Source organism: Antechinus flavipes, chromosome 5, assembly GCF_016432865.1.
Source record: "Antechinus flavipes isolate AdamAnt ecotype Samford, QLD, Australia chromosome 5, AdamAnt_v2, whole genome shotgun sequence".
NCBI lineage: Eukaryota > Metazoa > Chordata > Mammalia > Dasyuromorphia > Dasyuridae > Antechinus > Antechinus flavipes.
Genome location: NC_067402.1, coordinates 102,903,542 through 102,926,883, shown reverse-complemented (window position 1 = coordinate 102,926,883; position 23,342 = coordinate 102,903,542). Strand labels below are relative to the sequence as shown.

Here is a 23,342-nt window from a genome sequence, read left to right as displayed (position 1 = left end):
CCTGAGTTGTGCTCAAATGTTGCTGGACCACATCCTGCTTGAAGTAAGCAAGCTCTTTCAGCAAAGCCTTTGGCTTCCACTTTGGATTTCATCATTCTCAGCTCAGCAAGGGGACTTGGAGTGGTAGAACTTGGGCTAGAAGGGATTGGAGAGACCGTCCAGTCCAAGCCCCTGATTTTATTGGTAAAGAAGCAAAATCCTAAGCAGGTGAATACAGGCCCTAGAGGCGGGGGAATGAGATGAGACACAGGGTCCAATAATCTTTGCGTCCTGGGACCCGACTCCACACGGGAGCCTGTCCCCTTACCTTTAGGCCATATGTTTGCCACAAACCACCATCGCTTTTCCAATACCAAAGCCACTGGGTCGTGAAGACAAAGTGTGGGGGCTTGACGACCGAGGAGGCTGTGGACAGACGTCGAACCTTGTAAGAGCCACCACTCATATTATCAAACTTTATGAGGAAGCTCGTAGGCTTCCTAGCAAGGCACCTGTGCAAGAAAGAAAGAGGGAAAAACCCATCAGTTTAGTGCACAGCATTCTGGGCCTGCAGTAAGCAAGATTCATCTCCCAGCTCAAATCCAGCCTCAGACACTCACTAGCTGTGTGACCCTGAAAAAGCCACTTAATCCTGTCTGCCTCAGTTTCCTCCTCTGTAAAAATGAGCTGGAGAAGGAAATGGCAAACACTCCAGTCTCCTTGCCAAGAAAACCCCAAACAGGTCACAACATGTGGACACACCTGAAACAAGTGAACAAATTACAAGCTGTTGTTATTCATGGGGTCCCCTTGAAAATCTTTACCTAGCTTTAAAAAAACCCAACAAAACCTTATCTGTGATGTCAAGGTGTGAGGAGAGCTCCCAATTCAGGACTCCCTCCACCAGTCTCACAGACGTGGCCCTTCAGCAGAGAGTTGCCTCGAACGCTAGTCCAGGCTCCCACAGAAATGTGTGGCCCAAGCTTCCCAACGCTAGGGCCAGCTCTCAGTCTCCATCTCTCCACCCCATAGTGCCTCTGTTGGCAATTTTCTTAAACATCTGCAATGCTTTATATACTTGCAAATTTTTTTTTTATCATGTGGCCATTTTACTTGTCACTAAAGCAAGCTGTCCATTGCCCCTCTCACATACATCCCAGGTCAGAAGCAGGTAAGTGAAACCTTCTAGGAAGCACAACATAAATAGAAGGATAAAGTGCTAAACAATCTGTTGTCATTCGGTCATTTTTCTGAAATGCTTAAATCTTCAGAGCCCATTTGGTGTTTTCTTGGCTAAGATACTGCAGTGCTTTGCCATTTCCTTCTCCAACTCATTTTTACAGAGGGGGAAACCGAGGCAAACAGGGTAAATATGACTTTTGCAGGGTCACACAGCTAGTAAGTGTCTGTTTTCATCCTTGCATTGAGACACTGACTTCAAAGTGAGAAGAGCCAAGTGGCTCCCTACTTTGTACACCCTCCTCAAAGGCACCTCAGGGCTTATTTGTCCAATTTCCTCATTTTCCAGGAGACCAAACTCCTAGAGAGATTAAGCCACCTGTGAGACTAGAACTAGGGAGAGCAGCTAGTGAACAAAGGAACTCGGATGGGAACCCCAAATCCTCTCTCGAAATCCAGGGGCCCATGCTAACTCATCTTCACTCAGTCCAACTTCTGAGTCATTAACTTCAAGTGCCCCCGCCCCAAGTAATCTTTTAATGACATTTGTAAATTTTTACATAATTATTTCCTTCTCTTTCTAAGCCATTTCTTCCCACCCTGCCCCGAGGGGAATGCAGAAGACACATCCCAGTGCCTAGTAGTCACCAGGCTGCCACATTCTCAGGGCGCGCTCAGTTTCTATTAAGGTAGGCAAAATTAAACAATATGGAATTTAATAACTTCCCCAATTCCTCCCTAACAGCCCAGGCACAGGACAGAAATAAGTAGTGTTTCATACTGCCAACTCTTGGGGTTGCAATATTCCTTTTCGATCTTCTCCATTTCTTCCAAATCTTTCCATGTATCCCCATCAAGAAACTGCCATCGATAGGGCAAATGAAAATGGACTTTAAAACACTTATCTAAAACAAAAATAGAAATGAAATCAAAATGGTAATTGCATATGGTGTAACCTAAAAAATGAAAAACATAATGTAGTTGTAACCTGGCTTGTGCAATACCTTCTACGATTAAAAACGACTCCCACATCCTTCAAACAAACAAAAAACCCAAGAATGGTATTGGGGTGCAAGAGGCCACGGGGTCACAATTATAAGACAAAACAACAACAAAACAACTAAAGCTAAAACTCCAGTACTGAAGCTGGAAGAGTCTGCATCATGCAAATGATGGTTAGCTCCTGTTTCAGTGCCCAAATAGTGCTTTGTTTCATTCACACATTTGCCTGGCCACAGGTAGAAAGGAGAAGCCCTGTGTAGCTGAGACATCATAAATCCAGAAAAACCATCTCAAAGCACATGTTCTGTTGAAACTAGGTAGCTGGCCACATCTTCCTTGCTCTGGGACAGGACTCCAGCCTATCCTCATCTCCCCTTTCTCTGGAATTATAACTTTTTATTGACAGAACCCATGCCAGGGTAATTTTTTACAGCATTATCTCTTGCACTCACTTCTGTTCCGATTTTTCCCCTCCCCCAGATGGCAAGCAGTCCTATATATGTTAGATATGTTGCAGTATATCCTAGATACAGTATATGTTTGCAGAACCGAACAGTTCTCTTGTTGCACAGGGAGAATTGGATTCAAAGGTATAAATAACTCGGGAAGAAAAACAAAAATGCAAGCAGTTTATATTCATTTCCCAGTGTTCTTTCTTTGGGTGTAGCTGCTTCTGCCCATCTTTGATCAATTGAGACTGAATTAGCTCTCTTTATCAAAGAGATCCGCTTCCATCAGAATACATCCTCAAACAGTATCGTTGTTGAGGTATATAATGATCTCCTGGTTCTGCTCATTTCACTCAGCATCAGTTCATGTAAGTCTCTCCAGTCCTCTCTGTATTCATCCTGCTCATCATATCTCCCCCTTCTCTGAAACCACATGGTTCCGAGTGTCCCTAGCCTTATTTTCTAATTTTAAACACCAGGGGCAAAGAGATTAAGCCTAGAGGAAGTTTATTAGCTGGATAGGCCTGAACTCTGAACCAGACTGTGCACTTATAAACATGCCAGCCTCCAGGAGGTCTGAACTCATCGTGTTTATATGTAATAAAGCAACTCTTTGTACTATAAACAACAGCCTGGAAATGATCTGGCTGATGACTCACTGTTGATGAAGGCCTGAAGGAAAAGAATAAGCAAGTGCTGTGATGAGAGAATCAGAGATTTAGAGCTGGGACAGATTAGGGGAGATGGTGTGTTAAATAATCCAATATTCTCATTTTATACATGAGAAAACTAAGCTGAGAGAGGTTCTGCAGAACCAAAGCAATCACTGCTTCCAAAGAATCTATGAAAGATGCCACAGGAATCTTAAAATAAAGAACGCTCCTACCAGGAGCACTGTCCACGCTAATATGGCAGTCCCCACTTCATACTGGATCTCCTCCCAAAAGTGCTTTCACAAGTCTGGAGGTCAGAATACTCTTGCCCATGGATCTTTAAAATGATACCGACAGTCTTGGGTCAACCTAGAAAGGTCAATTTAATTCACAGTGTGCCTGAAATACTACTAAGCAGCCACCATCCCTGGGTCCATAGCCCCAAGAGAGGTCTTGGGGTACTAGTAGAAAGCACCTGTGAAAAGTGAATTTCTCTGATAAAGATTTCATTTCTCAAACATATAGAAAACTTGATTGAAATTGATAGAAATAAGATTGATAAATGGTCAAAGGATATGAACAGGAAGTTATCAGATAAAGTAATCAAAGTCATCTATAGTCCTATGAGAAAAATGTTTTAAATAACTATTGATGAAAGAAAAGCAAATTAAAACAAATCTAAGCTACTATCTCATTCATACTTGTCAGACTGGCTATATATAAAAATATGACAGAAAATGAAAATGAGAAACAATGGAGGGGATGTGGGAAAATTAAAACACTAATGTATTGTTAATGAAGTTAGATACTGATTCAACCATTATGGAGGATAATCTGGAACTATTCCCAAAGGGTTATAAAAAAACCCTTTGACCATATAATACCACTATAAGAGATAAAAACAAAAAGGAAAAGTTCCTGTGGGCACAAAAATATTTATAGCAGCTCTTCTAGTGGTGGCAAAAAAAAAAAAAAAAAAAAAAAAAAAAACGGAAATTGGGAAGACGTCCATCAACTGGGGAATGGCTGAACAAGTTATTGTATATGATTGTCATACTACTGAGCTTTAAGAAACGACCAGCAGGATGATTTCAGAAAGGCCTAGAGAGACTTATATGAACTGATGCTGTGTGAAGTGAGGAGAACCTGAGAACACTGTACATGGCAACCAAGAGATTATGTGATGATCAAGTCTAATGTTTGTGGCTCTCATCAACAATGAGATTTTTGAGGCCAGTTCCAAGGATCTTGTGATGATGAGAACCATCTGCACCTAGAGAGAGAACTGTGGGGACTGAGTGTGGATCATACATAGTATTTTCACCATTTTTCTTATTGTTTGCTTACTTTTTTCCCATTTTTCTTCCTTTTTGATCTGATTTTTCTTGTGCAGCATGATAATTGTGGAAATACATAAAGAAGAATTGCACATGTTTAAAATATATTGTATTACTTGCTGTTTAGGGGAGGGGATGGGGGAAAGGGAAGGAAAAAAATCTGGAACCCAAGGTTTTCCAAGGGTGAAGGTTGAAAACCATCTTTAGACCCTGAATGTAGATCAAAAATACTTCTTCCTTACTTTCTTTATTTTTCCAGGGATTTCTTTGTTTTCTTTTGCAGAACGACCTACCTGGAAATGTTTTGTATAACTACACATGTATAATCTATGTTAAATTGGTTGCTTTTTCAATGAAGAATGAGAGTAGAGGGAACAAGAGAATTTGAACCTCAAAGTCTGACAAAAAAAAATGTTAAAATTGTTCTTATATGTAATTGGAAAAAATAAAATATCATTAAGTTTTTTTTTTTTAAGTGCCCTGCACTGAACCTCAGGAGGCCTAGACTCTAATACTTGCTTCACCCTTATATATGACCCTGGACAAATTATTTCACTTTTTGCTTCCTCTCTGTGTCATGTTTAAAGTCCCTCCTTGTCCTAAAATTCTAGGATTCTACTTACTACAACGATTAACTTGAGACCTGGTGAGCGTCTCCCAAGAAATAGATAATTGAGTAAATGAGACAGTTTAGCAAGGGGCAGAGTTCTGGCTGTGGTAACTAGCCAGTAAACTAGCTTCAGGGGAATGTGTTTGGGCTGGTGGCAAAGTCCTTAGGAAGAAGCTATTTTCCCAATATCTTACCTTTAAAGCTACAGCCCTTGCTAATGTGGTACAAGCAGATCTGATCATCATCTTTACTGTTATTAGGGGAGACAGGTACAGAGTCACTATTAGATCTTCCTTCTGCAAAGGAGAGACAGATGAAAAATGGTTATTAGTTTCCATCACACCTCAATTTAGAGTCAAAGTATTTCAAGGTCAGGCAGTTTTCAGGTGAAGAAATCAAAGCCATTTATAGGCCTATGAAGAAGGGCTCTAAATTATTTTTGATTAGAGATATACACATTAAAACAACTCAGATTGTACAAAATAATGTAGAATGAAATGAGCAGAATCAGGAAAACATTGTATACAGTATTGTGTGATGATCAACCATGAATGACTCCGCCCTTCTCGGCAACAGTGATCCAAGACAAGGACAAAGGACTCATGAAGGAAAATGTTATCCACATTTAGATTGTCCATCAGATGGACTATGAATCTAAACCAAAGCACATTTTTTTGTTTTATTCTTTCGTGTGGTTTTTATCCTCTTGATCTGTTTCTTCTTTCATAACTGTGACTAATATGGAAATGTGTTTTACATGACAGCACATGCAAACCTATATCAAATTGCTTACCATTTTCAGAAAAGGGGACAGGAAGGAAGGGAGAAAAATTTGGAATTCAAAATCTTATAGAAATAATGCTATAAATTGTCTTGACATGAAATTGAGGGGGAGAAATACTGTTACAAAAATTTCATGGTATAAAGAAATGAAGAGGGAATTGTTTTTCAGTTATTTCAAATGGTCATTCTTGGTAAATATATTGGAAGATTTTGTCATTTCCTTTTCCAGATCATTTTACAAATGAGGAACTGAGACAAACAGGGGCTCACACAGCCAATTAAATATCTGAGGCCAGATTTGAACTTGGGAAAATGACCCTCAGGCTAGTGATCTATCCACTGCACCACATAGCTGCTCCATTTGATCTTCCACTCCACTATAACTTCTCTTAGAGAGTTGCCTATGGCATTAAAAAGTTAAGTGACTTTCCCAGGTTCATATAACTAGAATATGTCAAAAGTAAATCTTTCTGACTCAAGGGAAAACTCTCTATTCACTAAACAATGTTATATTTAATTGGAGATTAGAACTGGTCTCTCATGCTAATATCAACTGCCAAGAAAAGGGCCTAATATGAAAATCTAAATTTAATGATGGAATTTATTAAATCTCCATGTCATATTTTTCTGAAACCCCTTAAGGGACAACACTGGTTCACAAATTCTTTCTCCAGCCCAGAATGGGTCTGCCATGTAGTTTTTCTTGAGAAATATGCCCGAGGTCTTCATTAGCAAGCCCAAATAATTTATTCTGAATTTCAGAAATGTATTGTGTTGTTGGTATGAGAGCTTCCTCCATCAACTTGGCTCACAGACTATCGAGAAATTATAGTCTTAGATGGCTGCCTGAGCTCAGAAAAGCTACGCTATTTGTCTACTGTCACTGGTAGAATCTGGACCCAAGTCCTTTCTCACTCCAAATCAAGCTATCTTTACCCTCCATACTAAAATGCCTCTTAATTAATTAATTTATCATCATCTGAAAATTTGCTGAATCTCGATTCTTTATCAGAATGGCACTGTAAGAAGCAGAAACCAAGGACACTGTTTGATACATCCCTCTGTGAGGAGAGAAACCGATCAACCTAATTTGATTGTGATTTCAATCTTCCTGTCATTCACCTAAAAAGACCAAAAACTTAAGAAGCAAATATAGATATATATTCAGGCTTTTTTTTTTTTTTTACAATTAAGAGGAATTTACAAAAAACATTTAAACAAAAGCTAAAGAAGACATTAAGTTTAAGCAAGAAAACATTCCAAAATCTATCCAACGGCAAGAAGCAAAATTAAGGCAACACATGTATTTGCTGGAATTCCTGACTCATTTCATGTGACAAATTCATACAATAAAACAAATTGTTAATGGTAAAGCATTACCCCAGGAACTACAATGGAAAATATAAATCTACTGCATGAAAAATGTTGGACAGGAGAAAGGAAAAAGTAGAATCGTTTTCAGCTTGAAGATGGGAAGATTTATGCCTACTGCAAGCACAAGAGACATCTATTTTGAACAGAGAGTCAATGAGGGAATTTGTTTTGTGTGAGTGTGCATATTTGTTACAAAAGTTTGTTGTTGTTTTTTTTCTCAATTTGGGGTTAGGAGAGAGACAGAAAGACAGGACAGGAGAAAGACAGGCATTAATAAAGTGACACTCTAGTAACAAAATTATGTGATAATCAACTGTGATAGACTTGGCTCTTCTTAACAATGCAATTCTATTAGACTTGGGGTGGAAAACGCCATCTGCATTCAGAGAGAGAACTGGAAACTGAATGTGGATAGAAGTATAGTATGTTCACTTTTTTTGTTTGTTTTTCATTTGTTTTTCTTTCTCATGTAGGAAGGTGAAAAGGAAGGAAGGCAGAGAGGGAGGAAGGAAAAGGAGGAAGGAAAGAAAAGAAAGGAAGGGAAGGAGGAAAAGAGGGAGGAAGGAAAGGAAGGAAGGAAGGGAGTGTAAGACAATCCCTAAGCGTATAGAGAGTGGTAATGTGTTCCCTACCTTTTACAGGTGCTGAGCTTTCATTTTTGATGTCAAAAGCATTTCTGAAAGTGGAAGGCAGCCTCTTAATTATAGTGTCACTAAACCCCCACTTTTTCAACTTCTCCTGACACGTGGAATTAAAGTCATGGGACCGCTTGCAGCTGCTGCCAAACCTGCAGTTTCCCTGCATATAGTACTGGCAAAGGTGGAGTTTGGCACAAATATCTTTAAAGGTACAAGCACCATGTTGCCCATCTCCTTTATTGTAGTGTGCACAGATCTGTGGATAAAGAAAGAGAAGAGCATAAATTGCTGAGAAGCCCTTGTACGTCACCATTTTAGTTTCCTGTTCAGCTTCACTAGCTATACTGGGCTGCTGGAATTATGATCAGGGGTTTCATTTCTATTTGAGCTCAGGAACCAGAAAACTGGGCCAGAAACTGCACCCTTCACCCTGGCTAGCCATCCAGCAAATATGTTACCTATATATTTGAAGAATTTGTTGCCTCCATATATTGAATAATCTAAAGGAGAGTATGTACAACTTCAGCCCCATTCCTAGAAAAACTACTCAGAACATACGTCCTACTTCATATGTACATGAAGACTACAAGTAATAATTACTTGAACTGTATACTAGCACAGTACGCAATGCTAGCATATCAGCTATCACAGTGGCTCCAATGATTATACTTTTCTTTCAGCCTTCTACAAAAATATAAAAATAACTAAATTAATGGCACATAAAGATCTTAATCCAATGTAAGAAAATGAAACCCAACTCACTGTAAAGAAACAAATCTTAATGGGGATAGATTTACAAGTTTTACAGAATTCTATCAAACTTGTTAAAAAATTCATATCTATAATATACAAATAACTATCAAACTTTTTTGTTAATATAAACACACACACACACATATATAATGCTAATATACAAAATAAGGTACTCTCTCAGGTTCATTTATTCAATATTTATTAATATGTGCAATGAACGACTATCCTAGGACCTGGTAAAATAGGAAGACACACAAGATAAAGTATCTATCTTTAAGAGGTTTTCAATCTAATAAAGACAGAAGGACATGCACAATATCAAAGTTAATAAAAGAAGTACATGTTATGAATGCAAATAAGAAGCTGAATTATCACTGAGCTCTAACTGTGACAAAAAGGGCTCTTTCCAACAATGAGCTGATTCAGGCCAGTTCTAATAGACTTGTGATGGAGAAAGCCATCTGCACCCAGAGACAGGAATGTGGGGACTGAGTATGGATCACAACATGGTATTTTTACTTTTTGTTGTTGTTTGCTTGGGTTTTTTTCCTTTCTCATTTGTTTCCTTTTTTATCTTATTTTTCTTGCACAGCATGATAAATGTGGAAATATGTTTGGAAGAATTGCACATGTTTAACCTATATTGGATTACTTGCTGTCTAGGGTGGGGGGAGGTGGAGAGAGGAGGAGAAAAATTTGGAACATAAGGTTTTTCAAGGATGAATGTCAAAAATTCTCTTTGCATGTATTTTGAAAAATAAAAGCTATTATTATTAAAAGCTACAAATAAATAAGGGCAAAAATCTGGTTGACTTTCCACTCAACTTTCAATTTCTCCCATTTCCCTATCCTATAGCTCTCAGACTATGGGGGCAAGGGCAAGTAAAGCAATTAGTGCAGATCACCACAATAATTTTTAAACTCAGTCTGGGACCATGCCCAGACCCGAGTTCTACATGGACTCTGTCATTCTGGACCCTTCTTGAATCTCATTCAACTTCAGTACTCAATATCAGGTACAGCAAAAATTGGTGCCCACCCAACTCTCTGGACCATACATTCTTAACTTCAAAATAAAAGTATTTATACTGGATTACTTGCCATCTAGGGGAGGAGGTGAGGGGAAAGGGGGAGAAATTGCAAAACAAGGTTTTGCAAGGGTCAATAGTGAAAATTTATCCTTGCATATGTTTTGAAAATAAAAAGCTTCAGTTAAAAAAAAGTCTTTTAGTTCAAAGATCCACACTAGGAACTGATGCATCCAAAAATGAATCAAACCTGATCCTGGCCCTTAAGGTATCTAGGGGAGATAAGACATGTACACAAAAAAATTACAAAGCACAATAGAGCATATCTGCACAGAACAGGAACAAAGTGTGAAAAATAGTCAAAGGAACAGAAGGATACTTGGAGCTGGGAAGTCTGGAAGGACAGGAAGTTGAGAAAGGGATATTGGGATTGAGCCTTAAAAGAGGTATAAGATTTCAAAATATGGTGGGGATGGGTCAGAAGTGAGTTCAGGATATAAGAAATAGGATAATGAGTTTAGAGAAATGCCTTTTATTTTAGTTTGGAAGGAGTATGAAAGGCAGTAATATAGGAGAGAAAACAGAACTGGATTACAAAGAATATTGAACACCAAGATTAAGAGTTTGGAATTGGTTCAGTGAACAATAGGGAACCATGGAAGGATTTTTAGCATGAAAGTGACAGTGAAAGAGCTACCAAAAGAAATATTATTTTAGAAAGGTCTCCCCTTAGACCTTTAAGATCCTGAATTTCAAAATTCTCCTTTGTAACCATACTTTTTTTCTCTTTTTATTTCTTCTATTCACATAAAACCTGGGTCTGTATCTCAGAGATCATAAAAAAGGGAAAGGGACGCAGATATGCAAAAATGTTTGTGGCAGCCCTTTTTGTAAGAAAGAGGAAACTAAATGGATGCCTAACAGTTGAAGAATGGCTGGGTAAATTGTGGTATATGAATGTTATGGAATATTATTGTTCTATAAGAAATGACCAACAGGATGATTTCAGAAAGGTCTGGTGAGACTTACATGAACTGATGCTGAGTGAAATGAGCAGAACTAGAAGATCATTGTACATGGCAACAAGAAGACTATACAATGATCAATTCTGATGGATGTGACTCTCTTCAACAATGAGATGATTCAAACCAGTTCCACTTCTTTAGTGATGAAGAGAGCCATCTACACCCAGAGAGAGAACCATGGAAACAAAGTATGGAACACAGCATAGCATCCTCACTCTCTCTGTTGTTCTTTGCTTGCATTTTGTTTCTTTATAATTTTTCCTTTTTTTGATCTGATTTTTCTTGTGCAGTATGATAATTATAGAAATTTGTATAGAAGAACTGCACATGTTTAACATATACTGGACTACTTGCCATCTAAGGGAGAGAGTGGGGAAAGGGGGAGGGAATTGGAACACAAGGTTTTGCAAAGGTTAGTGTTGAAAGAGTATCCATGCATATGTTTTAAAAATAAAAAGCTTTAATTAAAATTTTTTTAAGTTTTTCCTGAAAAAATAAAATAAAGTTCTTCCATTTGAGATTCTCCAGGAATTATCTCAAATTATGAGATCAATGTCAAAGTCTTCGGCCTTCCAAAGCCAACTGCTTCCTCCTTTGCACATTCTCACCAAGGTCATGTCTGAGGACTCCCGCATGTGGTCGGTCTGCCCATTTTCACCAGGCACACTTGCCAATCTAACTTTGGGACTATTGAAGCACTTACTGTCTGAACCACATCCCTAAGCACTTCATGATTTTAAGCTCCTTGAGAGCAGGAACTGTCTGTCCTTTGCCTCTTTTTGTCTTCTAGGCATGTAGCAAGGAACTGGAAATAGTAGGAGCTTTAAAAATGCTCACTGATTGGCAATTTAAAACATGATTATTTATTTTCTTGTGCTTGATAAACTGATTTTCAAATGAGGTAATATGTGGAGGAAGTGCGCTCCGTACACTATAAAAATGCCATCTAAATTAATGTGGAAGTTTATGGCGTTTTTAAGTTGTTCCATGTGTAGGTCTTCTTGTTCCAAAGGGGGTTTCTTTGTATTCTACAGGGCCAGCAAAATGGCTGTGGTGCTTACTGTAGTGGCGGTGGCTAGTTGAGCCAAGTCCAACTCTCTATGACTCCATTTGGGGTTTTCTTGGCTGAGATACTGCAGAGGTTTGCAGTTCCTTCATTTTATAAATGAGGAAGCTGAGGCAGACGGGGTGGACTGCCCTGCCCAGAGTCCCATGGCTGAGAAGTGTCAGAGGTCAGATCTGAACTCGGGGAGGTGAGTCTTCCTGCCTCCCAAACCAGCAGTCTACCCACCGCACCTTCACGCTACCCCAGCAAAATGTGCTGAAGCTACCCAAAAGTGCTCAATAAACCATAAAGGCAGTTCCGTCTCTTGCCTCCTCCTGCCCCAGCTCATCCCCCAAATCCAGAACAGCAGTTAAATGAAATTTCACAGCCTTTCAGGGACCTCGCACAAACAATCCCAAGTGGGAGGAGCAGAATTACAAGCGTATGAAGCAATGTGTTATAGTAGCTAAAACACTGGACGTGGAGTCTAACTGCCCCCAACCTGGGTTCAAATGCAGCTTTCCTACTTGCACGGTCATTGCCTCTCAGAGCCTCCATTTTCCCATCAACAAAATGGGAATGTACTACTTGTACGACCCACCTCACAATTTTGCATCAAGGAAAGCATTCTGTAGACCTGAAAGTGTTATATAAATGAGTTACTAATTGTTGAAGGTTTCTATTAGCCACAGTTTCACTAGGGAACACATCTGTGTAATAGTAAGATTATGTGATAATCAAGAGATTTAGCTCTTCTCAGCATGATGGTGATACAGGGCAGTTCCAATAGACTTGGGATAAAAAATGCCAGATGCATCCAGAGAGAGAACTATAAAGGCTGAATGTGGATCGAAGCCTACTATTTTTATCATTTTTGTTTGTTTGTTAGCTTTTTCTTTCTCATGGCTGTTTCCCTTTTGTTCTGATTTTTCTTGTACAACATGACAAATAGGGAAATATGCTTTAAATGATTGCACATGTTTAACTTATATCAGATTACCTGCTGTCTTGGGGAGAAAGGGAGGGGAAGGGGAAAAATTTGGAACACCAAGTCTTACAAAAATGACACTATCTTTATATGTATTTGGAAAAGTAAAATACTATTGAGAAAAAAAAAACAAATCTGTGCTACTACTTGTAATATCATGATTCCAATGAAGACAAGATGGTGTAGTAGAAAGGGTAATAATCTACTGAGTTCTATTCAACTCAACAAACACTTTTAGAATATCCTTTACATGCAAAATACTATATTCATTTTCCACTCCTGGGAAACTCCAGCCCTACCCTGCTCTGACCAGCAGTTTCTAACGGTCCCCAAGAAGATCCCAACATACCCCAATAGTTTCTAATCACCCCGGTGTGGTTAATAGAGGAATAGATAAAAACTGATCCCTGATCAGAAGGCTCTGATAGAGATCAGTTCAGCTCCATGGTCCCACTCTCTGGGGATATCAGCTAGTCCGCAAGCCAAGTTATGTCAGACCCAAGGCCCACCCTCTGTAAGGGTCCTGTCAGAAATCCCAGTCATGCCCCCAAGGTTAAATTTTCCCTATAAAACCTACTTATAGGCCATCCCATGGCTGCTGCTTTCCTTTGGATCAGTCTGCCATAATCTGCCTTGAGGTCTTTCCCCTTCCCCATGCCATGGGGTCTCTCTCCTAACTCCACTAGACTTCCCAACTCCCTTCTTCTGCTCATAGCTAACTCTTTTAGGGTGCTGAGTCCTTCAGGATTTAGCCTGCCAGCTAAATATGCTCCAATCTTATGGGGTGCTCCTTTTCTGCTGAGTAACTGTGTGTTCCACTGAGGAACTCTATTTCATATGCTCTCCCACTCCATTTTATATTTACCATTCCCAGTGTCTATTGCATCCCTTCACTTTGTCAGAAACCTCTTCCCTAGAAAAGCCTGCCTTTTGCCAAAGAGAATGGCCACTGTGAATTCTCCACACGATTGAACCCAACCTTTGGTGTCCACATCACCCACATCATTTTGATGCTGAACCCCATCAATAAGATGGAAACAATCTCGGCTCTCAAAGACTTAATATTTCACTAGGCCTTTCTGGCCATATAAAGAAAATGCAATGCTTCCCCAAGGAGGAGATACATTATTCCTTAAAGCAAGGGTTGGCAAACCTTGGCCAAGTCTAAATCTGACTGGCCACTTTTTCAGTTTGGCCCTTGAGTTAAGAATGATTTTTAACCATTAGTTTTTACCTATAAAAATAATTCTTAGCTTATAGATTATATATATATATATATATATGTGTGTGTGTGTATATATATATATCTCATTATATCATTATAGCTTATAGGCAGCAAGGCAGGATCTGGCCCTGACTGTAGTCTGCCAATCTTTGTCTTAAAGGGTAACTGCCCTGAATATTATATAATTATGTGTAATTTACCATGAGAAGTCTGTTTCCTCACCTTTAAAATGGGCAGATTGAACAAAATGACCAGCCTAAAACATTTGGTGACTCTAATCTTGCCTTGCAAACTTTTTTTTTCAACAGTATTTTATTTTTCCAAATGCATGCAAAGATATTTTTCAATGTTCATTTTTGGAAGACTTTGCCATTGTACACTTTTTTGGATTTATATCTATGCTCCATACATGGGTTATTCCCCCAAATGGAACACCTTCCTATCTTATCCTGTTTTTCTCGTCTCCTGTTATGCCACAGTTCTTTTTTTGTTCTCTTTTATTGTCCTGACTCAGTTTCTCTAATTATCCTGACCCAGTCCTGACTCAGTTTCTCTGCTTCAGTTTATAATTGTCAGCTCAAAGCTCAGTCCTGCAAAATCTCCCCTCCCAATCAGAATATTCGATAAGGATAAAAGAGCTTATGTTTTAGAATATCAGAATGCCTTTCCGAATCATCCTGAAAATTTACACATGTCCATAAGTCCTAGAAATAGTCCAAAAGGATTCCATTGTCCATTAGTTCATGTGCCAGGAATCCAATAGTTCCTGTAAGCTCTGAAGTACTGCAAAAGTCTCATCAAAGGAATCTGAAGGAATCCAATGATTCTTGCTGTTTTTTCAAGAACTAAAACAGTTTCATCTTGTGTTAGGAAATAGACTCATCGTCAGCCATGCTCTTTCAATGTCAGATATTTCTTAATTCTCCTTTGTTTTGAAGTTTTTCTCTTTTTCTATTTCATCTCAAGAAATACAATGATTGTTGCTGGTTTTTCAGGAACTGAAAGCTGAAGATTTATCAAGATACCTCTCCCCATGTCCGGGGTGTCTCCCCCATTATGTCATCTCCCTCTCCGGTGCTCACCCCACACTGTCAGAGTCCCGTTCCTGCTCTCAGCACCCTGACTCCACCCTGCCTCAGTTTACCCCCTGAGTCTGAGCCATATGTATATAGGTCATTGAGAACTCACATTGTTTGCTGGATTCTTAGAGACAATAGTCTCACTCAGCCCTAGGACCAAACCATGGATCCATTTGGTCCCAGTAAATCTCTCCCATTTAATAAATTATTAAATACTCTCTAATCTCTATCTTGCCTCAGTTTCTCCGGCATTACACTCCAAAACTTTCTCCCTTTGGCAATCTTTATAGATGGTTTAAAAAGGAAAGATCATTCCCCCCCCCAAAAAAAAAAAAAATCAAAGCCACAGTCCAGAGGTTCACACTGCATTGTTCTGTGTGCATACTCAAACAGACCCGATTTCTGTCACTCACCTCTGGCAAGAGGGTAGAATCATTCTGAAGCAAAAGCTGACATAGTTCATTCAAGTTTAGGTTATTGATTCCATGGCTTTTCAAGATAGTCATGTTGTGTAAAGAATCAGTGCTGTGGCTATATTTACATTGTTTCCTGTAAAGACAAGAAAAGAGAAGAAGAAAGAAGAGAAAAAAAGAAGAGAGGAGAAGAGAGGGAAAGGAGAGGAGAAAAGGAAGGAGAAAGAGAAGAGGAGAGGAGAAGGGAAGAGAGAAGGAGAGGAGAGAAGAAGAAAAGAAGGAAAAGAGAGGAGAAAGAGAAGAGGAGGAGAGGAGAGGAACATCAGTTTTAGGGACAAACAAAAACCTAGCACACTTCAACCTCAAGAGCACATCAAAGCACTTCAAGACTTTAGTTAACAGACAATAAAACCAACTAGCCTTGGTGAGACAGAAGCAACAATTCCTCAAGAAGTAATCTTGACTTAACACCGTACACCAAAATAAGGTCAAAAATGGGTTCATGACGGAAGTGGATTTCTCTGACAAAGAGACTTAACTGAGTTTTATTGGAGAAATGATGGACAGAAACAGCTACACCCAAAGAAGGAATACTGGGAAATGAATGTGAACTATTTGCATTTTTTATTTTCTTCCCGAGTTATTTTTATCTTCTGAATCCAATTCTCCCTGTGCAGCGGGAGAACTGTTCGGTTCTGCAAATATGTATTGTATCTAGGATATACTGCAACATGTTTAGCATATATAGGACTGCTTGCCATCTTGGGGGGGGGGGGGGGTGGAGGGAGGGAGGGGAAAAAAACGAAACATAAGTGATTGCAAGGGATAATGTCGTGTAAAAATTATCCTGGCATGGATTCTGTCAATACAAAGTTATTATTAAATAAAATAAAATTTAAAAAAAAAATGGGTTCATGACCTAGGCATAAAGAATGAGATTATAAATAAATTAGAGGAACACAGGATAGTTTATTTCTCAGACCTGTGGAAGAGGAAGGAATTTATGACCAAAGAAGAACTAGAGAGCATTACTGATCACAAAATAGAAAATTTTGATTATATCAAATTGAAAAGGTTTTGTACAAAACAAAACTAATGCAAACAAGATCAGAAAGGAAGCAATAAATTGGGAAAACATTTTTACAGTCAAAGGTTCTGATAAAGGCCTCATTTCCAAGATATATAGAGAATTGACTCTAATTTATAAGAAATTAAGCCATTCTCCAATTGACAAATGGTCAAAGGATATGAACAGACAATTCTCAGAAGAAGAAATTGAAACTATTTCTAGCCATATGAAAAGATGCTCCAAGTCATTATTAATCAGAGAAATGCAAATGAAGACAACTCTGAGATACCACTACACACCTGTCAGATTGGCTAAAATGACAGGAAAAAATAATGATGAATGTTGGAGGGGATGCGGGAAAACTGGGACACTAATGCATTGTTGGTGGAATTGTGAACACATGCGGCCATTCTGGAGAGTAATTTGGAACTATGCTCAAAAAGTTATCAAACTGTGAATACCCTTTGATCCAGCAGTGTTTCTACTGGGCTTATACCCCAAAGAGATACTAAAGAAGGGAAAGGGACCTGTATGTGCCAAAATACAGCCCTGTTTGTAGTGGCTAGAAACTGGAAACAGTGTATGTCCATCAATGGGAGAATGGCTGAATAAATTGTGGTATATGAATGTTATGTTATATGAATGTTATGGAATATTATTGTTCTGTAAGAAATGACCAACAGGATGACTTCAGAAAGGCCTGGAGAGACTTACACGAACTGATGCTGAGTGAAAAGAGAAGGACCAGGAGATCATTATATACTTCAAAAACAATACTATATGAGGATCAATTCTGAGGGACGTGGTCCTCTTCAACAATGAGATGAACCAAATCAGTTCCAATGGAGCAGTAATGAACTAAAACCAGCTACGCCCAGCAAAAGAATTCTGGGAGATGACTAAGAATCATTACATTGAAATCTCAATCCCTATATTTTTGCCCGCCTGCATTTTTTATTTCCTTCATAATTGTACCATATTTCAGAGTCCAATTCTTTTTGTACAGAAAAATAACGGGTTGGACATGTATACTTATTTTGTATTTAATTTATACTTTAACATATTTAACATGTATTGGTCATCCTGCCATCTAGAAGAGGGGGTGGGGGGAAAGAGGGAAAAAATTGGAACAAAAGATTTGGCAATTGTCAATGCTGTAAAATTACCCATGCATATAACTTGTAAATAAAAAGCTATTAAAAAAATTTTTTTAAATGAATGTGCACGTATAACCTTAAAAGAATAAAAAATAAAATAAAATAAGATATTGGGGGAAAAAAAAAAAAGACATAATCTTGAGAAGGCATGGAGGATTTGGAGGCGGTGGGCTCCAGTCATTTGCTACCTGTAATAACTTAAGATCCTTTCCCTTTTTTGGTCTCAGCTCCCTTATGAGTAAAATGAGAGAGTTAAGGTAGATGACCTAAAATTCTTTTGAGCTCTAAATCTGTGATCCTTTGGCCTTACATTATTCCTTGGAAGTACTTGGTATATTCTACTGAAGTCTTAAGGAAATGACACTGTCATTTTAAATGTGTGGCCTCCAGGTATTTAGTGATTATCACACCTACAATTTAGGAGCAAAAGGCTTTGAGAACACTTTTACCAGCAGGCCTACAAGATTCCAAGTCAGAAGGCACTAAAAGGCACATTGGAGCTAGTTAAAATTCTGTCCCTTTAGTGAAAACACATTTTTCTGAATTTGCCTCCCTCAATGCTAAGTTGCCACTTTTGTCGACCTTCTCCCCCACCCTGTTGCCTTTCTTCCAATTTCAGCAACAGAGATAATCACGTTTCCCATAACTGAACCCCTCCAAATGCTCCCATATCCCTTCCCTAGAAGCTTAGCCCAACAGTGCACATCATATAGAGACGAGTTCCTATGGGACATATAATTAATTCTGCTACTGACAACCCTTCAGTGGCTCCGTACTGCCTAAATAAAGTCACACCTGTGGAGTCTGGCCTTTAAGGCCCTTCCCAACCTAGAAGGGCCTTTACTTTCTAACCCTGTCTGCCTCCACACAGTGTACAAGCCAGCCAAACCAAAATACCATCAGACCCTCATTTACAACTCAGAGCTTTGCTCTTAACCACATCCCATGTGTAAAAGATCTTAATCCTCCACTCCTCCAATCTAGCCTTCAAAGCCTTGCTTAAACCCACCTCCATGAAACCTTCCCTGAGCCCCCTGTCAGAACTATGTCTTCACCTGAGACCTCTAGAAGTTTTTATCCCTCACTTACTCATTTACTCTGTTCTCCATGTGGTGTTTTTATTATTTTAAATATTACTTTACATTTTTGCTTAGTTATTACATATCTATGTATTTGTATAACGTTTGATTGTAAGCTCCATTTGAATTGTAATGACATTCTAATTATCCCCGCATCTTCTCCAGACCATGACATGGTACCCATCAAGTGAGCCAACGACTGGCACTGAGGCCCCATTTGTCCTACAGAAAAGAGCAAAGGCAAAATAGAAGGCCTGCCCTAAACGCTTCTCCTTCTGCTCTCTTTCCCCACTTCCATCCATCCATTTTCTCCTGCTATTGCCCTGCTTGGACTAGGTAGGAATGACTGGGTGGGCATAAACTATGCCCAGCGAAAAAGCCAAACCTTCCTCCTGGGCACAGTCTGCAAAGAACACAATATGGCTACTCAAGTAGCAGCCCTCTGCCCACAGAGTACATAGGATACCCCCAAAAGTGCTCTGAGGGAGAGATGGAAGTCATGAAACCAGTATTTTCTGTGAATTATTAAGTGTTATTATAACTTTATATTATATAATATAATAATATGAAGTATAAAAATATCTGATGCAGTCATTGCCTATCTATGTGTGCTGTCATTTCTGGACACTGGGACAGGGCAATAAAACAATAATGTTCAAAGCTAGTCCAAGGGACAGACCCAGAAGAGACAGCAGGTGGGAGCTCTGCCCGGGAGCACATCACTGAGCATCTCATAGGCCCGCGAGCAGGCAAGATGAAAGCTGGGAGACTTCTCCCAAAAGAACCCTTGTATTATATGGTAGAGAAGAGGAGAGAGGGAAGAACTGTGGACACCAGGCCCTGAGAAGGGTAAAATACTGAAGTTGGAGAAATTACCAACAGAGCCAACGTGAACTCATCCCTAACTGCTCTTCTGCAAACATAGAAATCCATGCTTACCTTAAGTTGTTCTCCTCACACTTCTTTTCATGTTGGGACAGGGTCAGAAGACTATATTTACATATAGAGAGAATATATATATATGTGTGTGTGTGTGTGTGTATGTGTGTTTATATACACAGAGAGAGAGAGACAGAGACAGAGAGAGAAGAATTTATATTCTGAGGCTGCTTCCTTGTGATGTTAGGGAAATAATTTAGCTTTTCTGAGCTTGTTTCCTGGATTGTAAAAATGAACAGGAGCCTTCTAAGGTCCCATTCATTACCAACAACCAAAAATCTATGTTCCAAAAACAACATAGTGTCTTTTTCCTCTATATAAGAAAGTATTATTACAAGGAAGGAGAGAGAGGGAAAAAAAATGTAAGGCCTTTTATTCTTGGAGGCAAAGGAGTTTTCTTAATCTACAAAATTCTGCCCAATGCCTTGGCAATTATCTTACTAAAAATAACTCATTTACAGTGTTTTCAAGGACTTTCCCCCAGACAATTCTACAGAGTAAATTGCTAAGAATCATTGCTTCAGACTACAGAAACAACTCCCAAAAAGATAAGATCTTGAAATTAGCAATGACCAGGAAATGTCAGCCAAAGGTCATCCTGTAATCTGCATTTTTCTCTAATATGATCATTTTTCAAACTCACATAGGCTTCCCATTGGTCCAACAGTTCCTGTTAAGTAATATCTCAGTAGTTCAGCAATTTAGTATTTATTAATAACCTAATCATGGATCCAGGACCAGTGTCTACATTTTAAGGAGGGGGAGAAAATATATATAAAACATATATACATATGTATATTACATATATATGTAGGTTCATGCATATGTGTAGATACAGAATATGCATATGCACAAACATGTATATGTGTGTATATATATAAATATATATATATAAATGTACAAATACAGAGAGTAGATATAAATAAATGGTAGTTAAATATTAAGTAGTCTGCATATATATACAAATGTACATAATAATATATAAATATAAATAAATGCAAAGTAGTTAAATATTAAATAGTCTGCATATATATGTACATAATATAGAGATTAGATATAAACAAATGCAAAGTAGTTAAATATTAAGTAGTCTATATATATATACACATACAAATGTACATAATAATATATAAATATAAATAAATATAAAGTAGTTAAATATTAAGTAGTCTGAGGTGAAGGCACCAACAGTTGAGGGGACCATAAAGGTGTCTAAGGGAAGGGAGGATGTCTGTGAAGCAGTGACGGTGAGGAGGACATATAACTCAGGCATGGAGGACAGCCACTCAGACAAAAGATGGAGCATCTTGTTGGAAGAACAGAGAGAAGGCCAGTTTGGCTTGATGAGGGAGCATAGGAAGGTCAGTGATAAATAAACTTGCTGGGCAATTAGGTTAGAACACATTTACAAAAAAACTTTATATTTTATTCTAGAGATAATAGGGAGCCACTAAAGTTTACTGAGTAGAGGAGCAATGCTGTGAGATCTGAGCTTAGGAAATCAGTTTCTGGATTTGTTGTGTGAAACCTTGCAGTAAAGAGACCCGGAAAGGAAATCTCTGCCACTTTGTGATTTGAGGAAATTCCTTTTGGAATTATGAGTCAGACTCATCAGAGCTAAAAATAGCCTGAGAAGTTGGTGCTTGTGAAACTATGCAGTAGATCTCTGATATTCCAGATGAATTAACAAGCATTTTGGGGGGGCAGGGAGGAAGCAATCAGGCTTCTCCAGGGACAGAGCTGGTAAGTGTCTGAGGCTGCATTTGAATTCAGGTCCCTGCTGGTGCTCTACCCACTTCAACATCCAGCTGCCCCTTCAACATGTACTTACTACGTACCTACTATGTGGCAGAAACTGGGTTAGGTGCTGAATAAAAAGATTAAAAAGGCAAAAAAAAGAGCCCATATTGGGACATCACCAGTAAGTTGAGGCACCATACTGCTAGGGCCAACACCTGTCCCTCCCAGACAACAGGGCAACCTGATTCTCCAGAGAGAGGCCATTCATCGAGATTCTCTTTGATGATGTAAAATGAAACAAAACAAAAGAGAAAGAGTCTTCAGCTCATTGGTGCACTGCCAGCCTACCAGGGAAATGAAAGAAGGGAAACAAGAGTAGTTCCCTGTTCAGTGAGATGAGAAAGCCCCAGACAGGAAAACAAACAGAAGTCAGTGAGTTAGTCAAGATGGAAACCCATTATCTGGCCCTGTGAGGCGGGGTTTGGAGTCGAGTCCCAGGGAGAAAGAAGGAAGCAAAGAATCTCCCATTCTGTGGCGTGGCTTCTCTGCCCAGAAGATTCCCCCTTGTCAGCTCTGGCCCCGTTTCTGCCTCAGTGCCCATCACTTATACCCCCTAACCTCTTCCCCACGTCCCCTACCCCTCCTGGCCAACTGCAATTCAATCTCTTCAATAACAGTCCCGCTTAAATCTGGATCAATTTCCAGGTCGGCTTTGACTTAAGCTGCATTTATTAAAGATAAATTAGCAAGTTTATTCTTGCTTCACAGAAAGAACTCGGGTTCAAGGAGTTGGAGATGCAAGAGACCACAGACCACCATCATTAAGTCCATCCATGTTTTTCAGACTCCAGGACCAAACTTTTATCTGCTACACCTAGAAGAGGATTTCTTTAAATGTACTTTGCTAGCACATTCAAAATATTGTCTCCTTCCTACAGATTTTCCCCCTATATATATATATATCTTACACAAAATGGGCACAGTGGCTTACTGCCATGATCTTGCCGGTTCTGGGGCTCAGTTTCCCCACGTGTATAATAAAGGGGTTAAAGGACATGGTCTCTAAGATCTAACTGGTCCATCTTTGAAGCCATGGCCCTATTTTGGGGGCTTTCTTGATAATAACTCATATTTGTAGTGCTTTAGATTCCAAAGCTCTTTTACATATATTCTCTCTCTGAATCCTCCCCCCAACCCGGTGAGGTGGGTGCAATTAGTGGTCTGATTTGGGGACCCAGGGCCTCCGATACCCTTTCTAAGGTACCCGTCTCCTCCGGCTAAAGCTGATTAAATATGCTGAAAGGTCAGAATTACGGAAGTACTGGCTCAAATACTGGTCCAAGTGGGGGTAGGAAGTGGGAGGGGCGGGGAAGGAAAGGGGATTGAGGGGGTGGGAACGCTACCTGGGAGGTCTTCCTTTAACAGCCTACATCCCCTTGCAAGCAGGGGCTATGGCCCCCTTACCTCCCTGTCACTCGCTAGATCTGCCCGGGCCCAATGGTCTAACCTGCCCAATATCGTGCAGCCAGGGACAAGGGGATCCGCAGCGCCCAACAGGGGGAGACGCTGGTCACTGGGCCGATTTAAAGGTACGGCCCAATACGAGATAGCGGTTGAGGGAGAGTCGGGCCTGGAGTCAGGAAGGCTTGTGCTCCAATTCCGCCGCAGCCTGGGGGCCTCAATTTCCCCATTTTGACTGTACTTGCCTCACGGGATAACTTGAGCTAACGTCTCTAAAGCTACTCCCTGGGTCCTCCCTGAATGAAGTCGGATAACAAAAGCACTTCGGAAGTTTCGA

At 39.5% G+C, this 23,342-nt stretch overlaps 1 protein-coding gene across 1 annotated transcript in view; it reads right to left on the bottom strand.

The window, feature by feature from the left end:
• Nucleotides 1-23,342, bottom strand: part of PARP12 (poly(ADP-ribose) polymerase family member 12) — a 38,857-nt gene that overhangs the window by 11,638 nt on the left and 3,877 nt on the right. Inside the window, exons 2-6 of the mRNA XM_051963536.1 lie at nt 15,561-15,696; nt 7,999-8,260; nt 5,404-5,505; nt 1,940-2,063; nt 308-491 (exon numbers count right to left, since the gene is read on the bottom strand). Coding sequence (XP_051819496.1) covers nt 308-491; nt 1,940-2,063; nt 5,404-5,505; nt 7,999-8,260; nt 15,561-15,696 — 808 coding nt within the window. The remainder of the gene's footprint in view (nt 1-307; nt 492-1,939; nt 2,064-5,403; nt 5,506-7,998; nt 8,261-15,560; nt 15,697-23,342) is intronic.